Source organism: Musa acuminata, chromosome BXJ1-6 (assembly GCF_036884655.1).
Source record: "Musa acuminata AAA Group cultivar baxijiao chromosome BXJ1-6, Cavendish_Baxijiao_AAA, whole genome shotgun sequence".
Taxonomy (NCBI): Eukaryota; Viridiplantae; Streptophyta; class Magnoliopsida; order Zingiberales; family Musaceae; genus Musa; species Musa acuminata.
Window position 1 is genome coordinate 34,184,346 of NC_088332.1, and position 22,463 is coordinate 34,206,808.

Sequence of the window (22,463 nt, forward strand, 5' to 3'; positions counted from 1 at the left end):
TAAACATGTAATTTTTAAAAAAAAATTAGATAATTTTTTAAAAATTAAATTAAAAACAACTCACGAAGAACAGAAAGTAATTTCAAAATAAACTAAGGGAGTTTTGTTTGAGTTGTTTACCTCATTATAGAAAGCTGTTGATTTTCTCCTTGTCTTCGGATGAGTTTGATTCATCCCAAAGTGCTTCCTTCTTCTTGCGTTCATAGCAAGTAGTTGTGTTCTTTTTACTTTGGTTCTTTAACTTTTGTTTCATACACCTTTTAAATTTCATAGTGAGGAGTTCATGTTCACCATCACTTGAGCTTATGCTCGAGTGGTCTTCAATTGTTCTAAATTCAAAATCCTTCGTGTTCTTTGGAAGGTGGTTCTAATGTTCGTCAAGTGTCACATTAGTCATTTCGTAGGTCATTAAAGACCCGATAAGTTCTTTGATCAAAAAAGTATTCAAGTTTTTTTATTCTTAAATAGTCGTTACTTTCAAATTCCAATTTTTAGAAAGAGATCTTAAAATCTTGTTAACGAGTTCAAAATTCGAAAAGCTTTTACCAAGAGCTTTTAAACCATTGATGACATCCGTAAAACAGGTGTACATGTCAACAATGGTTTTGCTCGGCTTTATTCGAAAAAGTTTAAAATCATGCATTAAAAAGTTAATTTTCGAATCTTTAACTTTGCTAGTGCCTTCATGAGTGATTTCGAGAGTGCACCATATGTCGAAAGTCGTTTCGCACATAGAAACACGAGTAAACTCAGTTTTATCTAAGGCGCAAAACAAGACATTCATAGCTTTTGCATTTAGAGAAAAAGTCCTCTTCTCCAAATCATTACAATGGTTCATTAGAAGAGAAGACCTTTGAAAACCAAATTTGACTATATGCCATATATCAAGATTCAATGAAAGCAAGAAAACTCTCATTTGAGTTTTCCAATAAGTGTAGTTCATCCCATTGAAAAAGAGAGGACAAATGAGAGAGTAACCATCTTGAAAGCCAAAACGAGTCATTTCTCTTTGAGTGTTAAACCAAATGAGAAACATGTGGCTCTGGTGCCAACTGTTAGGAAAAGAGTCGGCACTAAGAGGGGGGGTAAAATTAGTGCAGCGGTAAAATTACGTCGGTTCAAAAAACCTTCGTACGATAAAAACTAATTTCGATGAAAAATATTTCGGAGATAGGTTAATTTGAAAGCATTTTCGTAAAGATAGCTTGAAAGCGTACGGAAGATGCGTAGTGGATGTAAAACAAGTTAAGAGGTTTGCAGTAAAGTAAATTGATCAAATATAGAAATGCAAACCAGAGAAGAACACGTCGATTTTATAATGGTTCGGTCGTCGTGACCTGCATCCACTCCGTCAATTCCTCTTCTGTCGAGGCCATCGGCATCCACTATTGATCTTTCTTTAATAGGCGAAGATCAGCCTCCTTCTTACACCCCTCTTCTCCTTTTACCGGGTTTAAGAGACAACCCTTACAAGCATACACACTTCTCTCTAAACAGAATTCTAAGTTTAAGCTAGAGGAGGGATTTTTCAAATGATTTCTATAGCATTTTCTCACTTTAAAACTCTCTGTGCTTGTGTATCTTAACCAGGGATGAGAGGGGTATTTATAGGCCTCAAGTTGATTCAAACTTGGAGCCTAAAAATATCTCATCTCGGGTTTCCTGGGTACAGGCGATACCACCACCTATGCTGGGCGATACCACCGCTAGTGTCAACCTGACACTAACACTGCACTGGGCGGTATCACCGCCTAGTCTGGCGGTACCACCGCCTGACACTGAGCGGTACCATCGCCTGTAGCCTCTCGGAGACTATGTCTAGGCGATATCACCGCCCAGACTGGTGTTACCACCGCCTGACACAGTCTCGGAGATTGTGCCACGACGGTGTCACCCCTTGGGGTACTGTTTAGGCCTTTTCATTGGGCCCAACACAATTCTTACATGGGCCTAACTAGCCCCTAATTTGGTTGGCTCAAAACCAATCCCAATTACGTGCTAACTACGAAATCTAAGGCATACTTAAGCTAAACAAGCCCTAGATCTTGGTTTCTTCCGACGAACTTCCGACGATCTCCCAACAATGTTCCAACGGACTTTCGGCAAGCTCTTGGACTTCACGATGATCTTCTTGGCGAGTTCCGATGAGCTACTTCCGATAAGCTCCTGGACTTCTCGGCTGGTTCCTACAGAACTTCTGACGAACGTCTGGTCTTCCAACGAACTCTCGAACTCCCAACGAAATCATGTCCTTGACTCCGGGACTTCATTTTGCTTTATGCCTTGCTATCGTAGTTAATCCTGCACATGTAAAACACACGTCGATCTAGACAATTATTACTAAGCTTAAATCATGTTCTCCGGCATGTCATTGGTCCATCAATGTTTCGTCCGATTCTTTGGCGCATCATCCTCTCTTGCGGCCTATTGCCCAATTGGTCAGTTGACTCCGCAACTCCGATATCCTTGGCACAATATCCGCTCTTCTTGACCCGATGCCCGAATCCATGGCCCGAAGCCTTCTATCAATACGTCGACCGATCCTCCGCCCCGATGTTCAATCTTCTAACATGTTCTCCTCCGGCCCAACATGATTCTTCGTGCTTTAAGTGTCTCATCCTGATCGAAGCATCCTACGTCACTAAAAACGCAGATCAAATTATAAATATTTATCAATTGATTTTATTATCAAAATAAAAGATTTAACACTATTCCTATCACAATATAACTTTAAAAAATAATTTAGAATTATAAGACCAGGGCATTACATAGTAAAAAATGTGAAGTTGGAATTATAGAAAACATAAACAACAAATAGTACAGACAAAAACATCGACAAAACAAAACTAATATGTTTACTAATGCGAAAACTATATATAATTTACGTATTACTAAGATCAATCTAATTAAATATATCCATAAGCATCATCATAACATGAATTTAGAAAATATTTTACAACAATACATACTGACAAAAGAATTACATAGATTCCTAATTGTCACAATATGGTTTTACAAAACAATTTGAAACTACAAAATCAGTGAATTATATAGATAATAATGTGAAGTTGTAAAAATAGTACAAATAAAATATTATAATAAAACAAAACATTGACGAAACAAAAACAAATGGTTTACAAAGTTGTGACAACAACGAAACAAATAGTGTATAACCAAAACATAAAGTGTCAGTGAATTATATAGTTAATAATGTGAAGTTGTAAAAATAGTATAAATAAAATATTATAATAAACAAAAACATAAAGTGTTAATAATATAAAGTTTCGTTGTCGATTAACGAAAACGTCAAATAAATAAAAATTAAATAGTCCCGGCGGGGCTCGAACCCGCGACCTTCGGCTCATAAGACCAACGCTCTAACCAACTGAGCTACGGGACTTTACATTAATGATATCATTCTTTCTCTATAAGATGAGCGATGCGTCATGATGTCTGTCACAGGTTACAGTTTGAGCAAAGAAATAAATATTTGATACAAATAAAAATTTAACAAAAATGTTTTGGTTATTTAATAAAATAAATTAAAAACAACTTGATAGAATCTATCTTAGTTCGTACTAAACTTTTAGACAACTTAGAGTAGTAATGTCACACATAGGAACAAGATGGACAGTATGCTAACTATATAAAATTGACAATGATATTCACTTGAATTTAGTGAAAATATCGAATAGAAGCTATCTGAATTCGTACTAAACATTTAGACAACTTCCAATAGTCTAAATGTCACACAGAGGAACAAGATAGATTGCTATATAAAAACGATAATGACATTCACTTAAATACCCCACTTTTTGTAACATACATACATACATACAAATTATAAATTTTTTAATTAATTTTATTATGGATAAAATTAGTTATTCATATCAGAAGCTAAAATAAACCATCCACATCAAGTTCAAATGTAAAATTATGTTTATGAACTATAATTTGTACCCATTAGTGGATATATTATAGATATATTATAACCCATTCAGTCATCCAAAACTATCTATCATGGAGCCCCAGCTCAACTACTTAGTAGCAATGCTTGCCATAGGGAAATAACAAGAGTATTAAGATGCTTAGAGGACATCATAAGTAGCGAAAGAAAGCAAGTGCATTAAGTTTGAATAAAGGAGTTAAAGAAGTTAAGGGTTGATTACTTGGTGTCATTTTTTTTTGCGACTTTGCAGGTAGATTTCTCAAGAAAAACAGTCATAGATTGCTAACTCCAATTATTCGCTCGATCTATTTAGCTTTCAACCGGCAACTAGTAAATGTTGAAGGAATCTGGACACGTATCCATCATTTGATGTGTGCTAATGATTGATTCCAAAGATGAACCCTATAAACAATCGTTCATGATGTCATTATAACACAAATCAAAGCAAAAGATCGAGGCGACACAGTATAGACCATAAAACCTAAACCAGGAAACCAAACAAACCTGAAATTGAGCGGTAAACCTAGAAACGGAGAGGACAAAGAATATCTCGAAGCGGAGATCTTATTGAGGGCCACCGAGGCCTTCAAACGGGTGGATGATGATGATGGAAGAGGCGCGCGTCGATGATGGCGAGGTAGCGGAGGAGGAGGGATTCGGAGGAGAAAGGGCAGGAGGTAAGAGCAGAAGGGCGCCCCGCGGCGCGAAGACGAAAGGTTTCGGTATAAAATAATTCTTAATACGCCTATTCGTATTTATAGCTAAAGGGCGTTCTTGTCGTTATGTGAGCTCGAGTCGGGCCGATCCAGTTGTATGTGCATGTAAATAAATATATATATATATATATATATAAGTTAAATTCAAATACATTCCTCTGACTGAATTAATGTTTTTTGTGATATCTCTTTAAACATAAGTTGTAGTTAATCTCCATTAGCTATGACAATTTAGGCTTTACTATGTATCAGCATCCTTTAAGAACTAATTATAATATCAAAAACATTAAGATTTTGGTTTTTTATTTAATTCTATTTTTTTAACACAAATAAACTAATTTTGAACATAATTAGGAGTTGTAAACCTGAATTATATGAACATTAATGACAATAAAATAAGTGAAGAATTCTAATATTTGAAGGATAAGATTTACTATATCAAACTTTTATAATGATAAATATATTATTTTTAGAATTTATAAGAATAAATACGTTAGCACCTTACCTATTAGAGTCTAAAAATAGCTCATATAATTGGATGAGATGAGAGATATGGATAATTAAGAATGAAATATGACATTCCACAATATGATATGTTTTATATGCTAAAAGGCCAAACAAGATATAGGTGTGAGAAGTATTTGATTAAACAGAGCATGCCTTCAATATCTTTCACTCTTATGTTGTGACAATTCCAACAACAACACGACTGCTGGTTAAAGATTTGAGCAGCACTCACCAAGTTAAATAGCACAAGAAGCTTAGAAGAAAACTGTAAAAGCTTTTGATCAACCAGCATTCAGAAGTGAGAGGATAATTCACATCACATAACCAGTTTTTGCTTTATGACCATCCAAAGACGAAGTCGAGAACATAGACAAGAGCCAAGGAGAGTGGGTACAGCGAGAAGGCCACAAAACAAGTCCACAGAGGGAATGTCGTGCGGAAGCTGGTGAAGAGACCCATCACGACGCAGACGATCAAGATGACCAAGACCTCAGCCGAGAAGTCCCAGGTTAAGTGTCTCATGTAAACAAGAGCCAAGAAGACGGCCAAACAAAGAAGGTTGTTCATGGTCACCCCTCCATATATCTGCACAAGCAAATTTTAGGTCAGAATCCAATGTCATGAGAGGTTCCTGGTTTCTCAGTTCCACAACTGGACAAAGCTATGCTGTGGCTGGAGATATTATGTCTCGCGAAATGAAATCCTGGCTTTGCGCCATGAGCAAGTTGAAGATGATACGATTTATTAGCATGAAGTTTTAGTTTATGATACTAAATTGAACAGCATGCAGTAGAAGAAATTTATAACATCTAAGATATCCTTACAAAATAAGACTGCACAATTTTTATGGTAACTGAAAGAAAGAATGTTTGCATAAAGCCAAAATTGTGTTGAAGAGTTTCATATTTATGCAAACAGAAGGCAAAAACTAAGGGACAAAATCAAGACACATTTTGATAGTTTAGGTTTGTTGTCTTTAAGGCCAAGCAAAAGTTTAAAAAATCATCTCAAGTTGATCTTCTTATGTAAACAGCATGTTGCAACTTATACTGGAAATATGATGATAAACTGTCTAATTTATTAAAGAACATAAATGTTATACAGGTTTCACATGCAAAAACTGCATCAGATATTTTACAAAAATAAATGTGTGCTGCTGTGCAGCAATTGAGTTGCTTGATAATAACATTCAGTTGATCTTTCAGTCAAAAAAACTTTTTAGTAAACATGATAAATGAATTCCATAATCTACAGGCACACCAGAATGTTCATAGTATATATTAAAATATGTAGAATATGTTTTGAAGCACTGAGATATATTCTGCATAGCAATAGCAGTTGAAATACCAAGCTTAAACCTGAATGCTATGAAATATAATTTATTCTTAGTTCGTATGAACTTTATGCAAGGGTCGATATGTAACCTGTGGCCATAAGAGTGTTCTCCTTCCTGCTTTCAATGGATTACTAATTGCTATCAGTAGAAAAATGAGTTCATTTCAGCCTCTACGTAAACTTAACACCTTTCTAGGGTTAACTAAAACGAGGATTGCTAAGAGAAGTGAATCATTATTCCTAAATAAAGCATCCAAGAAATGATATGTCTCACTTGGCTTAAATTTTGTAAGTTGGACATTTACTAAGTGAGATAGACTTGTTCTCCGAAACAAAGAAAATGTAATCCATTCAAGTGGAGCAATTTTGCAGCTTAATTTTAAATGTCCAGACTTAAATTTTTTATGGTAAAAAGGAGCTTAGAAAATCTAATTCATGTCAAGGATCAAAAGTAGATTATAAATAACAGCACTAACAAAGTTGAAATGCTTAATGATCTGGACTGTTGCTATTGTTAACTTTATTCAGCATACACGCTCCCATGCTTTACGAAGTTATGAAAATAGTTACTCCAACAATTTGTCTTGGTTCAAGTGTATTATTTACCAAAAGAGACAACATGCCCTGATATTGGAAGAGAATATTATAATAAAGAAACAAACATTAATTAAGAGACGGTCAAGAAAGATAAAGTTTCTTTCGAAGAACAAACAAAGATAAAAGTCATAAATCAAAATACTTTTCTGATGTATTGAATTTTATATTAGTTGGAATAAAATCTTGGGACACAAACCTCAGAGAAAGTTAGTGAAGAAGTTCTTTGCTTCTTTCGAGTCGCAAAAATGATCGACGAGACAGCCTCACTGGAGTTGGTAGCCAGAGGCATCGCAATGAATGAAATGAAAAAGGATGGTATACTTGTAGCAACTGAAAAATTGTCAACAGCATCTACAAGAGGATCAGCAAAAATAGCCGCAAGAACTGTTCCAAGTAGTAAAAGTAGGATAGCTTTTATGCAAATCCACATGGGATTATCAACGTTTTCAACAACTTCATCACTCTGATCGAGAAGCATATTATGTTCATCCCTTGTTTTCTGCATTATCAAAAGTCCACAATTATCCATCCAAATTACATAGATGTCAACCACAACACCTTTTGGCAGAAATGAAAGAAGCAACTTACCATGTGAAATTCATGCATGAATTTTTTTGAGTAGGCACCAGAATTTGCCACGGAACGTTTAGCCTCATCAATCCATTTTGTTAATCCCACAATAAACTCATCTTCTTCGATTGAAGAATTCTGAGACGTATCGAATTCAATCATTATTTTATCAACAGCATCATCCGTGTCCAAATCTATTTCGTCAATTTGTATTCCTATGATAAGTGCTCTTAACTCAGCATGTGATAATGATCCATTTGAGTCCAAATCTAGCTTATGGAACAACCTTTGACCAACCAACAAATCAGATCAGGAAAATAATTAAAACCAGCAAGCACCTTACAGTATACTAAATGGAGAATGAATACTAACTTTTTCATAACATCTACGTTAGGTTTTCCATCATCAATGAGTCGTCCAAGTGCTTGCATCTGAGCATGTCTTAGAATTCCTGATATCACATGTTTGTGCTTTGCATAAGCTAATCTTCGCCTCTGAATCCAAGGTCGAAATACCTGGTCCATACACAAGTTGTTCAAAAGAGTTCACTACCTCTTCCAGTAGATGAAATTATAATAAAAACTATCAGTAACAAGATAGTAGCAAGACCTTAAGTTATGTCCGTGGTTAATATGTAGAAGATAAATGTATGAAATATGTGACATATGAAATGAAATCTAATAAATTAGACAATTTGACTAAAGCAATCTCATTAAGAAAGATTCAACTTCATTCTGAAGCAAATTTTGCCATATCTTCATGATAGTATCTATGTGGCTATCAATTAGGCTGGTGCCACTAATGTGAATTGAGACCTCTGTTGTACTAAGACATCAACCGTAAGGCATAAACATCAAGAGTAGTATTCAGTAACAACTCTAATGGTATGAATTTATAATCTCACTTTTCCATGATCAGTTTAATGAACTGAGAATTTAGTTACCCAAGCTAATAACCACCATTGAATCCTTTAATTATGTGATATAGAAGTAATTTCTAGAGGATTCCTCAAAAGCATGTTGTCCCTACTAACTGGGTGTGTTTTTCAGACTTTATGGCTTTTTGTATGTGCTTTTTCTGCGCTAGATCATGATTCATAATTCCAAACATATGGCAAATGGTGAATATGATATTTATATCTAATAACGTATTACATTTGTATCAAAAGTTACCTGATAAAGACAGTAAGAAACCAAGAGCACAATTGCAACAATGAGAGAAAGCAGAACTGCTAGACTCTGTCCAGAAGGAAAATTGAAGATTCTTGGCAGTTGCACAATTATAAATGGGACAATAGAGATGGCCATAATTCTTGCAGCATAGCTTGTCTGAAGATCAGTTGAAACTCCAGACCCTTTAAACATATCACAAATAAAAAGTTCAGTACTTAAGCAGACGACAGTTGATTGTAAGCTACAATCTTGAAAAGTCAATGCATGTAAGAACCTTAAACTTGATCATTCAAAAATATGCAAGATTAACTTGTTACAGATTTATAGCAACAGCTTATGGGGTGCTTAGCTGAAGAAAAATTGGGAAAAAATACTATTAATACTAATTTAGCTTGATACAACATGTTGTCTAATCATACAGGAGGTTCCTTAGAACCTGACAATGGAGTTCAAGCAGCTTACATCATTAATACTAAGGAGGTAGGTTGTGTGATGTGTTGGACATGCAAAAACTCATTTAGGTTGCAGAAAGGAATAACAGGGATCCAGGTCATAACAGGAAAAAGTAACTAAGCAGGTCATGGAATATAATGAATTGGGCAACAAGAAGTACTTGAAATTTGAAACACAAATGTTATCAGAATAGACCTGTAAGAAGGTTCAAACTTGAACCTTAAGCGAGGTTATTTTGCTGCTTAGTCCCACAACCTAAATTAAAGCAAGTAACTTCCATATACAAACTCAAGTTTGAGTTTCAGTGTAGGAACAGTGGGGAAAATTATGGCCCTTGCTGTACCATGCATGTGCATGGATGAAATAGCACAGTGGTCTTATTGTGAGCATGGATTGCCAAATATGCCCATACATTGCACAGGCTTAATTACATCCATAATTTTAAATTTCACAATTGCCCTTATATATATTCTTCCTTGTCTGAATTCTATCTGTTGGCAGGATGGCCCAGATTGGCTAATGGCTGATAAAGGTCTGGTTGACCTTGTTCATAGGTTAGATGGTTGATCCATACGAAGCCCAAGTGATGTAATTGCTCCAGATGGGTTACTCGGAAACCCCAATAAATAAACGAGCAGGTATGAAAAGCTAAAATCTTTGCTAGAAGATGAGAAAAGCAACAGCTGAATCAGAGAACAAAAGCCCAAAACTGCAGAATAAAACTGAGAAGGCACTTACCAAATAGGCTGAAGGCTTTTGTATCTTGTGAATCAATTGAAGTTGAATTATCTGAAAGGTCACATTTGCCAACGATAATACAAGAACCCCAGAGTACTGTCAGCAGCATCACAGTTGATCCAGCAAGTAGACCCATTCCAATTAGGACTTGATTTTGAGCAGTTTCTCTGCTCCCAGAAAGACCAGATACTACAAAAAAAAGTTGTTTGTGGTTAGATGGAAACTTCAGCTAACTAATAGAAGTGCAGCAAAGGTGATTATTTCTGAAGTCTGGTCACCAATTCATGAAACGTCGATTAGAATAATTCCAGATGATAACTCAAATAAGCTACAACTCGATAAATAAATGGGAATACAATCTTCTCTCTAATACAAGGAAAAATAAGACATCTCTTGTGACACGAGAGGAAAAAGAGAAGAAAGAAAAGAGAGGAAGAAAAAGAGAAAGAAGGGAATCTTTTTTCTCCTCAGTTTGATTCCTCCTTGGTTTTTGTGTTTGACTCTACAACTCTGTTCAAATTTCCACATTTTCCACACTCTTAATGACAAATGTCCTGTTCCCAACCCAGAAGGTCTGGTTAACAACGACCTTCGCAAATGGTTCCATAGGAAATCATGGAAAGCAGCGTGAGAAAGTTCAAATCACGGCCAAACGTTGACACTAATCTGGCGTACTGCCCCTTTGCTGATACCAACTATGGTCAACCCATCCACGAAACAAGAATATAAATACCCAACCTTGCTTCTGCAACTCGAGAAAAAAACAAAAGAAAAAAATCCATCTACTTCCCATTGCTTCACAGCCTACCAAATGCAAGAAAGCAAAAAACTTACCAAATCAGATCAAAGTGATAAAATCCAAATGCAACACAATACAAATGCCAAAAAACAGGGAACATTTTTCCCGCATTGCTTCATGCACTACCAGCGGCAGAATCACAAATTTCACTAGATCTGATCGTAGCTGGTAAATTCCATCGTCACATAAAAAACAAGGTCACAAGGATCAGAGATTAAGAGAAAATAACGTATGTTCGATGGGGAAAGTGTGACTTGTACCAAGAATTAGCATGGCGTCGGGAAGAGCCCCAAGGATGGGGAGGAACAGTCCGCCGACGATCCCAGGGCCCATAATCTCCAGCAGGAGCTCGCTCCCCGAGGAGAGGTACGTCGCCGCCTTGTACATCAGGAACCCGTAGGCGATGACGAGGTACATGTTTCCGACCACGGTGGTGGTGCACGGGAGGAACCCGTACGTCTGCTCGCACTGCCCCGCAGCAAACACCCGCGAGCTCCGCGGCCACGGAAGGCGAGGGAGGAGGAGGGTTTGGGACTCCGAAGCGGGGCGGGAGGAGACCCCATCGGAGAGCAGCAGATCCGCGGACGCCTCGTCCGCCGGGGACGAGATGAAACGGCCGTGGGCGCCGCGACCGGCGAAGAGTAGGAGAGGGAGAAGGCAGAGGGAGACGAGGAGGAGGGGAGGAGGGAATGAGACCCTTCGCGCCATTGCAAGGCGAAGACTATGGGAAGGGGAGGAGGTATGGACATCGAAACGGCGAGGAGGGGAGCGGTAAATTTATGGAGCGGCAGCAGTTTTGCGGGGAAGCCCCTCTTATTAGTGGATATTGAATCGTTACATGCCCGTATTAAGCCTTATTACGGTGTGATCGGCGTGAAAGGTGGAGATGTTAATGGCAAATACGTAATTAAGAAAGGAAAAATAATAATAATAATAATAATCATCATAATATGTGATGAAAATAGAATTAATGATAAAAAAAAATTACTTTTTTCCTAAAACTGATTTAAAAATAATTTTGATTAAAGATTATCTGATTTATTATAAACTTGATCGCACAAAGCAAAATATTTTCAATGAAACGGGTTAAATTCAATTCACGAGACTTCCATCGATCTTATTATTTGGTTTATATATTTTTAATGAATGAAGGGTTAATATATCTGATTCCAACCTTTGAATCAAATTAAATTGGGCGTAGTGACCGAAAACTTTCTATGGAAGGTTAACAAATCCAAGAATAATGCTCTAAAATGGACTCTAAATTCAATGCACAAAACTCCAAGATTAGAAGGGAGGTCAGAAGCTATTTTTATAATTTATAATGTAAAAAAAAAAAAAAAAAAAAGATTCCATACAATTGAATTAGAAGTAGTAGAGAGGCTTATTCTATTAAAAAACAAAAATGATTCCTCAATGGAGTAAAAATAATAAAACATAGATGGGATGATTAATATAAGGAGAATGAATTCTCTAAAACAAAATCCATCTTTTTAGGTCTTTTCATCCTTTTTTTTTTTAACCTAATAGTTGGAATACATACATTATTCCTATAGATCATTCAATTATAATGTTTTCAGTATTTTCAACAATACAAGAAAATCATTATAATGTAGTAAAAAAATACTATGTTTATAATATTTTTAGCAAAATTAAGAAAACACTATAATGCAATACAAAGATATTATAACATAGTATTTTTATATTATCTATCTTATAGTGTGTTTTTTTTTTTGTATTATTAAAAATATTATAACATAGATGATTTGATCGGTCAATAAAAAAAGAAAGAAAAAAGGAATATATTATTTCTTTTTTTTCAAAATGAGGTGCACTTGTAAAAAAAATAAAGCTCAAAAATAATTTTTTTTCAAGGATTATTCGTCCATTAATATATGTATATGATCTTATTTTATATTTGATGCATAACTTTAAAATAATAATAATAATAAAAGACTTGGACTTAAATCGGACATAAAGATGGACTAAAATGTAAAAAGGCGAGGATAGAAAGTCCAACGGACTCGCCGCGGAGAAGACAGCGGAAGGAAATGGGCAGATGACGACCGGACTCCATCGCACCCGCCGCGGAACACACGGCGGGAGGAAGATGAGTCAGCCTTTGGCGGCGATTGGACGTCGGCACACGGCATTTCGTACACTGTCAGTTACGTTGAATTTTAACCAATCTTCTTCCCCTGCCACATGAAAATGACATTTTCTTGTGATTATTATCAGATTTAATCGTTATTTTTTACATGTTTTAGAGATTTTTATTTTCATAAAATATAAATAATTAAGATGAGATTGGATCGCAATACCCTTATTATCGAGGATTTTTATTTTTTATATTGACATATCTGAGATTTGGGTGTGAGTATAGGAATGCTAAATCAAATTATATCTAATCTTTTAGAAAAATTTGTCATCAAAATGATATTAGATTCTAATGAATATGATATTTGAATGATATTATCGAGGGGATTAGTAATATTGATGATATTAGAAAATTTTAATATGAAATGATAACATATCAGTAATATTTATTACTAATATTAGAAAAAATTTATTACTTGTTTCTTACATTTTAATATTTGTTTAGCATAGGAGGGGAGTGCTAGAAATCTATATTTCTCAACAAATTATTATTTAATTAAAAAATCATAAAATTAAGGCAATTAATTGAGTTTTCTATTTTGGGTACTCTCAATGGAATTTAGATTTTCCATAAATGGGTCTATTTTAATAATAATAATAATAATAATAATAATAATAAAAGAAATATACATTTATTTAGGTGCCCATTTGAAATAGTGTTTGTTATCATTCATTCTTTCTTTCTTTCTTTTTGAAATAATTGAACAAGTCAGGAATCTATGACTTTGGTTAGATCGTTGCTTTTAGACCCATTCGATCGCCGGCATCGTATAAAATCTGTACATAATTTGTTTGACACTTTCTCCCCTTCGAGGAACTTGGACTTTACGATTATATTTTTTATTCAATCTGTATCAGTAGGCGTTAAGGAGAGTGCTTTTACTAACTTCAATATAGATAAATCTTTGTCGCAAATACTAAGTTATAATTTATGTATTTTTATTGCTGTAAAATGAATATTTTCATAGCTATGAAATGAAATTGAAATAATTGATATTTGGGGTTATCATTATCCGTTCCTAGAAAATATATATATATATATATATATATATATATATTTTCAATATATCAATAATAATAATAATAATAATAATAATAATAATAATAAAGCGAATTCATGAGAGAAGCCTCTCATTTGGGTTTTACCGCAACAGATGTCTCTCTCTCTCTCTCTAGTCCCGAAAATTGATGTCACGTCGCATCCTCATTAATTAAGTTTGTCCATAAGCTTAACCTATCCAGTTATGATATTTTGGTATTATCTTATAGTATTTCTATGGATTCATCAATAACACTATAATTAATTAACAGACAAGTCCATTTTTTTGAATGATCTTATAGTTTCCAAGCCAATAATAATACATGACCTGATGATGAATTAGTTTATGTTGGTTGTATTTTGAGTTGTTGTTCTTCATTTATATTTATTTATTTTATTTATTTATTTATTTATTTTATTTATTTATTTATATATATATGATAAAATACTATAGTCAATGAGAATACTTGTTTGAAAACCCTACCAACAGGTTAATATGCATATAATGTTTCTAATATAAGTTTATTTAAAAAATATTATAAGTAGATTAATTCATCATCGAGCGAACCACTCCTTCGAATATCCTATCAAGAAGAGTATTTTGGGAATACAAGAAAAATATGAGCAGTGATGTAAAAAAAAAAACATCAACTGAAAAGAAAGAGTCCAAAATGTGATGTTTTGTAATTTGATTAAAATATATATGGAAATACATAGAAACTAAAAAGAAATGCAGCATGAAGAGATTTTTCATATCAACTTGAACTTAGTTCTACTTTTCCTTGTTTTCTTTAACAACTATGTTAATGGGTTGAGGAATTGGAACCATATACGATCATATTAGCAAATTTTCTAAAAAATGTTCTTATTTTTAGTTTTCTTAAAATAAATATCTTTATTTTGATCTTTTTTAAACCATACTCTTAATCTAGAAAATATCAAAACTATCATTCTTCATCTATTGTTGTCCCTTGTCGTTCGCTATCCAACCGTCATCATCACTCTTGTCACCCGTCATCTATCTATCTATCTATTATCACCTATCGTCTACTCGTCGTCCATCATCAACAAAGGGAGGGAGTGCAAAAACTATTGTCAACCTTCTGTCCTACTAAACATATTACCTGTAACCAAGCGGAAGACGTAAATAAACTCTTTACTTTATACAACCTAATTTAAAAAATATTTAATATTTTTTAATTATTCTTTTGTAAATAAATATAAATATTTTTTTCCTCTTCTTCCTTTTGTAAATAATTTTTTTTTCCTTTTGTAAATAAATTTAAAAAATATTTATCCTCAAAAGGATAGTATCAAGTGGCATCGATAACGAGCAATGTCGACGATGAGCGATATCGATAGTAGCAACAACATGGAATGGAATGAGATGAAATAAAGGGTTGTGGGAAAAAAAGAATAATGAAATTAATAATATTATGATTATAAAAAAAAATTATTAATAATATTTAAAGGGTGATCAATATCAAAAGACTGTGAATAGGCAAAGGTGGCTGTGAAGAGTAGGCTTCTAGTAGAAAGAGTTCAAATGAATGGATGTGTATATCATTGTTATGGTCTAAGGTGGCTTTTACAACGCATGGTTGGGAAAGGACTTCACGTACCTTCTTCATGGGCGGTAAGGATATCATCATCATCCATATGTGTGATAGTGGGAATGTCTCCTATCGGGATAGCGAGTCCGACCAAAGGATATCGATGCTTGGTAAGAAATAACACGTGGCATTGGACAAGAAGTGCAGTTTGTGAGGTGAAGAATGACTCGTACGTGGCTGATGATAGGAAATATTTCTAATAGAGAAACAACATCGGATGGAAAGAATGACATAATCTATCTAATAACGTCGTCCATTTAGTATCAAGAAGCATAGCATCTGATCGAAAGAATGATACACAGTCGATCGGCTTACTATCTAAACAACCAGTCGAAAAAATGACATCTGATGCAACTTATTATCCTTGTAGTGTCAGAGTCGTCGAACGCAGTGGATGGCTTCCATCTGTGTCTGTGGAGGGTCACAACAAAAATTGTTCATCCTTCCGAGAAGGAGGAGAGGGAGATGAAAATTAAAATAAATCAGATTCATTGTTAATCGAAAATTAAAATTTTAAATTATTATCATTGTTAATGAAAAAAAAAGAAAAAAGAATTCTCTTTTTAGCCAAAGTGAGTGGGGATAGTAATCCAAGTTTTATTTTTATTATTATCTCTTTTATTCTTGTTTTTTTTTAATCTCTTTATCATTAAAAAAAAAGAAAACAACAACAACCGTCGGTACATCATCTCTCACCCATATGCTTTTCTTTCCGTCGTGAACATAGAAAAACAACATCATTGACGAAGAAGAACAACTCCACGTATGCTCACAACTAGATCGATCATATTGTGTTGCTCCACTTGATATGAAAAATAATAGGCACCTAAAATTTTGATCTGATCCAGCTTGCCCCGCCACATTATAACGGACAAACTTCTAAACAAGATGTTGGATGTAATGCTTATGTCTGTCCGTTGTCTTTTGGCATGTTCATGCCTTGTACAGTAGGTAGAGGGACGGTCGAAGGCTAAGTAGTCCCATGTTAGTTGGGTTGGTGGCCTATTTAGGCTTGTAAATAAAGGTTGTGTCATGTGGACACGTGCAAGAGCTTTTCGGTCTGTAATGGACCATTTTACCCTTTGTTGTGTAACTATTCAGAGCTTGTAAAGTCTGTTTGTAATTTGCATTGTCTATGAAGTGTTTTTCGGACATGTTTGCTTGTGGATCCCGATTGAGGCGTTCTCTTTAACCCGTTCTCTCTTTTGTTGGTCCTAAGGGACAATGGGAGGCTTCGGGAAGGTTGACCTTTGCGGACGGACGCGCGAGGATGCCGCACACCTTAGGCAAAACCAGCTAAGGTCGTGACAACATGTTGTTTGACATTCATCGTAGAGATGTGATGTGCCCGGCAATTTAGAAGATACTCCACAACTAGCATATTATCAATCAAACACTTGGGTATGCAGAGTCGGTGGGTGCGAGGAGATCTTCTACTAGGATACGCGATTGGCATACAACATGCGGAGCTTCCAATCTAAGTGGATACCATATAGGGAAGGGTAGAGATGTGCCGGCAATTTTGCGTCAGATAGCTGCATATTCTAAAAAAATTGGCAAATCGTCAGTCAAACAGTTGGCGTGCAGCAACGAGGTCCTCTTCTACTAGCATACGCTCATGGACCGTTCAACACACACACATTCACACATGTGGAGCTTCCTATGCATGCGTATATATATATGTATATAGCATAGAGATGTGCCGACAATTTAGGGTCAGATAGCAAGCAGGATATTCTGCAACTAGCAAATTATCAAACACTTGGTGGGCGGACGTCGTCGACGGGGACACGTACACGTGGAACGTGAGTGTGTAGATAGAGGTAGGGGCAGGAGGGCAGACATTACCTGTGACTTTTGTCTCCTTGTACAAAGTTGAAGAAGAAGAAGAAGAAGACGGAAGGGTGGGCATCATCTTATCCAAACGCTGCTTCTTGTGTCCTCCTTATGCTATCGCCATAAAGTGGAGGAGTTCGTCTTTATCGAAAGTTGATTGGCCCATCCTTTCCTTTCTTTTCCTTTCCTTTCCTTCCCTTTCCTTCTTCTTTACTCATCATCACATTTGGGAATTATTAACCAAAGTACCACATAGGCGCGCTGTACAACAGTGGAGAACTCAGTTCGTCCCCACCATAGCGGAGACCTACCAGACAATTTGCATACCACTTCAATTCTATTTCTCTTTTTTCTTTCATATATATATATATATATATATATATATATATATATATATATATATATATAATTCTATCTCTTTTTTGATTTATTCATGCTTATTATTTTCTAAAAAAAATCCTTCCTTTATCTCTATCTCATTTATGGTTGTCATCAATCAATCGTCTTAACCCTTCATTCGTCATTATTATCGGACACTCAATTTGTCTCCACCATCCGTCACACTCACATAGTCTCGAGAGGGTAATGAATGGCATGATGCTCTTCTGTAATATGTGGAGATCTTATGATTAGATTTAGGATTAAGATTTATGATAAAATTAGGAGAGAAGGGTGAATATTAGCGTTTGGTTTCAAAGATAGATGAGGAGCATGATAACAATGACGAATGGGGGGATGAAGGTGAAGATTGACGAGGAGGAAATCAAGGATAATCTTATATTTTAGAAAATAAGAACATTGTACCAAAAATAAACTAAAAAAAATGTTATGTGAGAAAAAAAATAAAAATTTAAATTTTTTTAAAGATTTATCTAATTAAAATTATTATTTAACATCATTATCCTTTATTCTCCAAATAGTCAAAAAAAAAAAAAAAAAAAAAACTTTATCACGCTCTCAGCATCAAATGACGATTTGTTGTTATTGGTTGAGGGGAATCACTCGTCGGTCGGTACTTTCGTCTGCATGTCCTTGGCAATTAAAACGAATATATCCTCTCATTCGTATAACATCCATCATCTTCTCAACATTATGGAACGTGACACATTATAATGCAAGTGACGGTGACATATATGAAACGAGAATATAATATCAATATTAATCAATGACCAGAATAAACACTGACTTCTTCTCAAAATAATATTATAGTCAAACCCTAAATCAAAACATAATTATAAATTAATCATGATATCCATCACATCCAATGTGATGGGCCTATTGGGCCTAATCCAATGAGCCCACACACTTGGGGTGGGAGTGAGGGAACTGACTTAAAAATCTGAATTAATGTGGAAGATAGATAGATTTCTTGCATATTGGTCTTATTTTAAGATATTAATATAAAATAGGTTTTCAAATTAGCTAAAATAATATTAAAAAAAGATTACAAAATTAATGTGCGTGTTAAATAAAACATGTTATAAAATTTCACACAATAATCAGTATTCTTTTTCTTTTTTTTGTTTGTTTCTTTTTCGTTTACTCATAATTTTTAGCATTCAGAGAGACTATCTGATTCATTCATTTGGAATATAAACCTTTTATTGGATATTGTAATCTGTATAAATCTCGTGCATTCATTCTTCTTTCTTTTGTCAGATAGATAGATAGATAATTATCAGAAAAAAAAAAAGTAAAAGGGATCGTCACAGCTAAAGGATAAATAATAACTCCATCATGTTTTCTTCCATTTTGTAATCGAAAGTGTTAATGCCATAAAAGGGAAAATATTTTATTATTTGCTTAATGTCATTTAACCTACTTTTGGTAGCCCATGGTTAGTTAATCCATTTAATATCATAATCAGTCAACGGTTACAAATTAGAATCGGTATTCCTAATTTACTAAAAATATTAAATAATAAATATTAACGATAAAAAAATAGTGATATTGGTTCATAATTGAAACTGATGTGTCTCTGGAACGAGTCCTTTCATTTTCCATGTAATCGAAACTATCGATTCTATAATCATCATCATTAGGGGGGGGGGCTAACATTGGGTCAAATTAATTTGACATAATGAGTACATTGAAATCATTAAACGTTTTTTTTTTGTTCTTCTCTAAATCACTAATATTATTACTATTGAAATAGTGAGAAATTACCAAGATGGTGAAAGATGAATCGGATATGATATTTCTTTGTTAGAACATCAAGTAATTTGAGTCATTGTGTAGAGAGGTGGTAAGACTAATGGAAACTTCAAACCCTAAACTCTAAGAAGTAAGAAGAAGAAGAAGAAGAAGAAGAAGAAGAAGAAGAAGAAGAAGACTAATGGAGGAGGAAGAAAAACAACTTCCAACCCTAATGATGAGGTGAAGCAACCCAACCATATGGTTCCAACCATTAGAAAAGCTCTCTTCACATCTGTTTGATATATCTACTCAGGTGACGGATCTTCTCAATCACCTCAAGCTTGTATAAGTTTAGTTTGACTCGAGCAGTGACTCATTACAAAGTGGAATTCAAGTCATCCAAATTCCAGTGTTTAAAGACCTGCCGAGGACAGATTCTTCTGATTCATGATGGCTGATGCAAACGGTCAAGGATGTCGTCTACTACTGCTACTACTAACTACTACCACATATACCCCCTGAGACGCTGATCTAAAGACTTGCACTTCCATGAGTTGCCAAGGTCATTAGATCAAACACAAGACGACCTGAAGCAGCAGCAGCAGCAGCAGCAGCAGCAGATCTCACTGAAAGGAGGCCCGCCGGAATTTGCAGCTCGTGGTTCTCCTCGCCTCCGACGCAAAGAACTCATCGGAGGTCCGGTGCTGCAGGCTCTTCCTCGCGATGTCCCGCATCGCACTGGCCAACGACAGCTGCGGGTTGAGCCTGCTGCGGTTGAATCCCTTGCAGAGGGCCATGTGAGCCCGCATAGCTTCTTCCATTGCCACAGCAGGACGCAGGCGCATCTCCTCCTTCACCGCCTCGGAGCAAAGGCCGCACACCCAGTGGCCGCAGAAGAAGGCCTTGATTCGCTCGATGTAGATGCGGGTGCAGTCCTGTGACATCCCGCAGCACTCGCACTTTACGCTCTCCACTTCATTGCTCCTCGTCTCCGCATCCATCATCAGCTTCTTCTCGCTCTCCGCCACCATGTCGGAGTATGACCTCCGTAGCTCTTGATCCTTCTGTTCCAACACCAAACCATAAGCATGCATGAAAGAACAACAGCTATTAACTTCTGCCCCATGATATTTAATAACCTTGGAAGAAGCCATGACGAGGTGGTGGTGTCGTTGCATGGTCTCTTAAGCTGCTGTTTGATTGATCGATGTGCTCAGACGTCGAAGAGAGCTACCAATTTATAGAGGAACTGTAAACATCACACCGGGATATACTTAGATTTGGTGATGGAGATAACTTGTCATTGAAAAGGAAAAGGAGAGAGGGGCAGAACACAAGTTGCAGTTGGAGAGTGTTCTTCTTTAAGGCCGAGAAAGGTTACAGTGAGATAACAGCTATCATCATTCTTTGAATCTTTACTCTTAAATGGCATCGAATTTTTGACCGGTGATTGGAGCTTGTGATCCATCACGAGCTACAAGCAAACCGTGGACATCTATCTATCTATCTATCTATCTATCTATCTATATATATATATATATATATATATATATATATATATATATATATATATATATATATATATATATATATATATATATATATATATATATATATATATATCGTGAATAGGAACGTAAGGTGGTCATTGCAAGAGTATGGACAGTGACTTGAAGTAATGTGGATTGATTCTTATTAGATTACAGTTACTATCGAAAGATAGATAAATAGATAGATAGATAGATTAAGTCTATGGTTTTTGCTCAGATATGTGAGGCTCAAAAAGAGATTGAAGACCTCTCTCTCTCAGACACCAAACGTGGCAACCTTTTTACGTTGCCGAGGCCTCATGAACACCATAAACAAATTAGAGTCAGGAAAAGTAAAAGCTGAAAGGATAACTGGTATAAGTGTTACACCAAAGCGAGAAACTTTGATTGCAATGATGATGACAAATGAGTGGCCACGCGAGCAGTGACCTTCTTGGTGAGCGTCATGCATACAAGGGGGGAGAGAGAGAGAGAGGTGGCAACAAGGGATCCGTGAAGAGATAGAGAGGGGAATCGAAGGAGGGACCATTCGTGTATGCTATGGTCCCACTTGTGGAGTCCCATTCCAACATTTTTTCTCCTTCCAAGATGAAAAGAAGAAGCCGCCGACCTCGTGAGCTTCTCTTGGGGAAGTGGAATGGGTTTGAGGAGATTGATGGGGATAGAATCGGACAAGTGGAATGTGTTGGACAAGCCATTGCACACGTAGTAATGATCTTAGCAATGCAAACCATATATATATATAACCCTTTTCTAACAATGTGTATTGGTAACTAATTCTTTTCTATCATATGATCTATCTAATGCCACTCTACTTTTGTAAATCTATACTCCTATTCCAATAATTTTTTATTCATGTCAATGTAGGGGTTTCCCTCCTCTTCTCTGCGATTTCTTCTCTTTCTCCTGTTTCTTGAAAGAGCACAAAAAGAAAGGGTGAAAGGACGATGACGACGGAGTAGCGGAGGAATGACAAAGGAGAGAGGTCAAAGATCAAGAATATATTTATCTATTTATTAAAAAAAATCTCAATAGAGGAGGGAGGGGTGTCATCCAATAAAATATATTTAGTGGAACCTTTTCTGAATAAATTATTAATATTTATTTATAATTATATAATCAACTTTATTTGCTATTGGATGACAACGGATCCAATAACCCGAAATTGATCAAATATCCGATCCAAAATTTTGAAGTACGAGTCCTCGTTGTCAATGCAGGAACGTTGTTGGGTTGACATATGCATCGATACAAAGATCAGGTCAGATCGGATCCACAATGTTGCGTATGGATTCG

At 35.5% G+C, this 22,463-nt stretch overlaps 2 protein-coding genes and 1 non-coding gene across 3 annotated transcripts; all 3 read right to left on the reverse strand.

The window, feature by feature from the left end:
- Positions 1-3,326: 3,326 nt before the first annotated feature.
- TRNAI-UAU (transfer RNA isoleucine (anticodon UAU)) lies at positions 3,327-3,400 on the reverse strand. The gene has a single exon. It is a non-coding gene; the product is annotated as a tRNA-Ile (tRNA).
- Positions 3,401-5,426: 2,026 nt separating this feature from the next.
- Positions 5,427-11,575, reverse strand: LOC135676714 (sodium/calcium exchanger NCL1-like). Its single transcript, XM_065188187.1, has 7 exons — positions 11,097-11,575; positions 10,038-10,226; positions 8,847-9,028; positions 8,047-8,189; positions 7,693-7,960; positions 7,301-7,603; positions 5,427-5,757 (listed from the first exon to the last, which is right to left on the reverse strand). The coding sequence occupies exons 1-7, from the start codon at positions 11,542-11,544 to the stop codon at positions 5,509-5,511; spliced, it is 1,782 nt and encodes a 593-aa protein (XP_065044259.1). The 5' UTR covers positions 11,545-11,575; the 3' UTR covers positions 5,427-5,508.
- Positions 11,576-20,069: 8,494 nt separating this feature from the next.
- LOC135677778 (uncharacterized) lies at positions 20,070-20,769 on the reverse strand. The gene has a single exon (XM_065190171.1). The coding sequence runs from the start codon at positions 20,709-20,711 to the stop codon at positions 20,241-20,243; it is 471 nt and encodes a 156-aa protein (XP_065046243.1). The 5' UTR covers positions 20,712-20,769; the 3' UTR covers positions 20,070-20,240.
- Between the last annotated feature and the right edge of the window lie 1,694 nt (positions 20,770-22,463).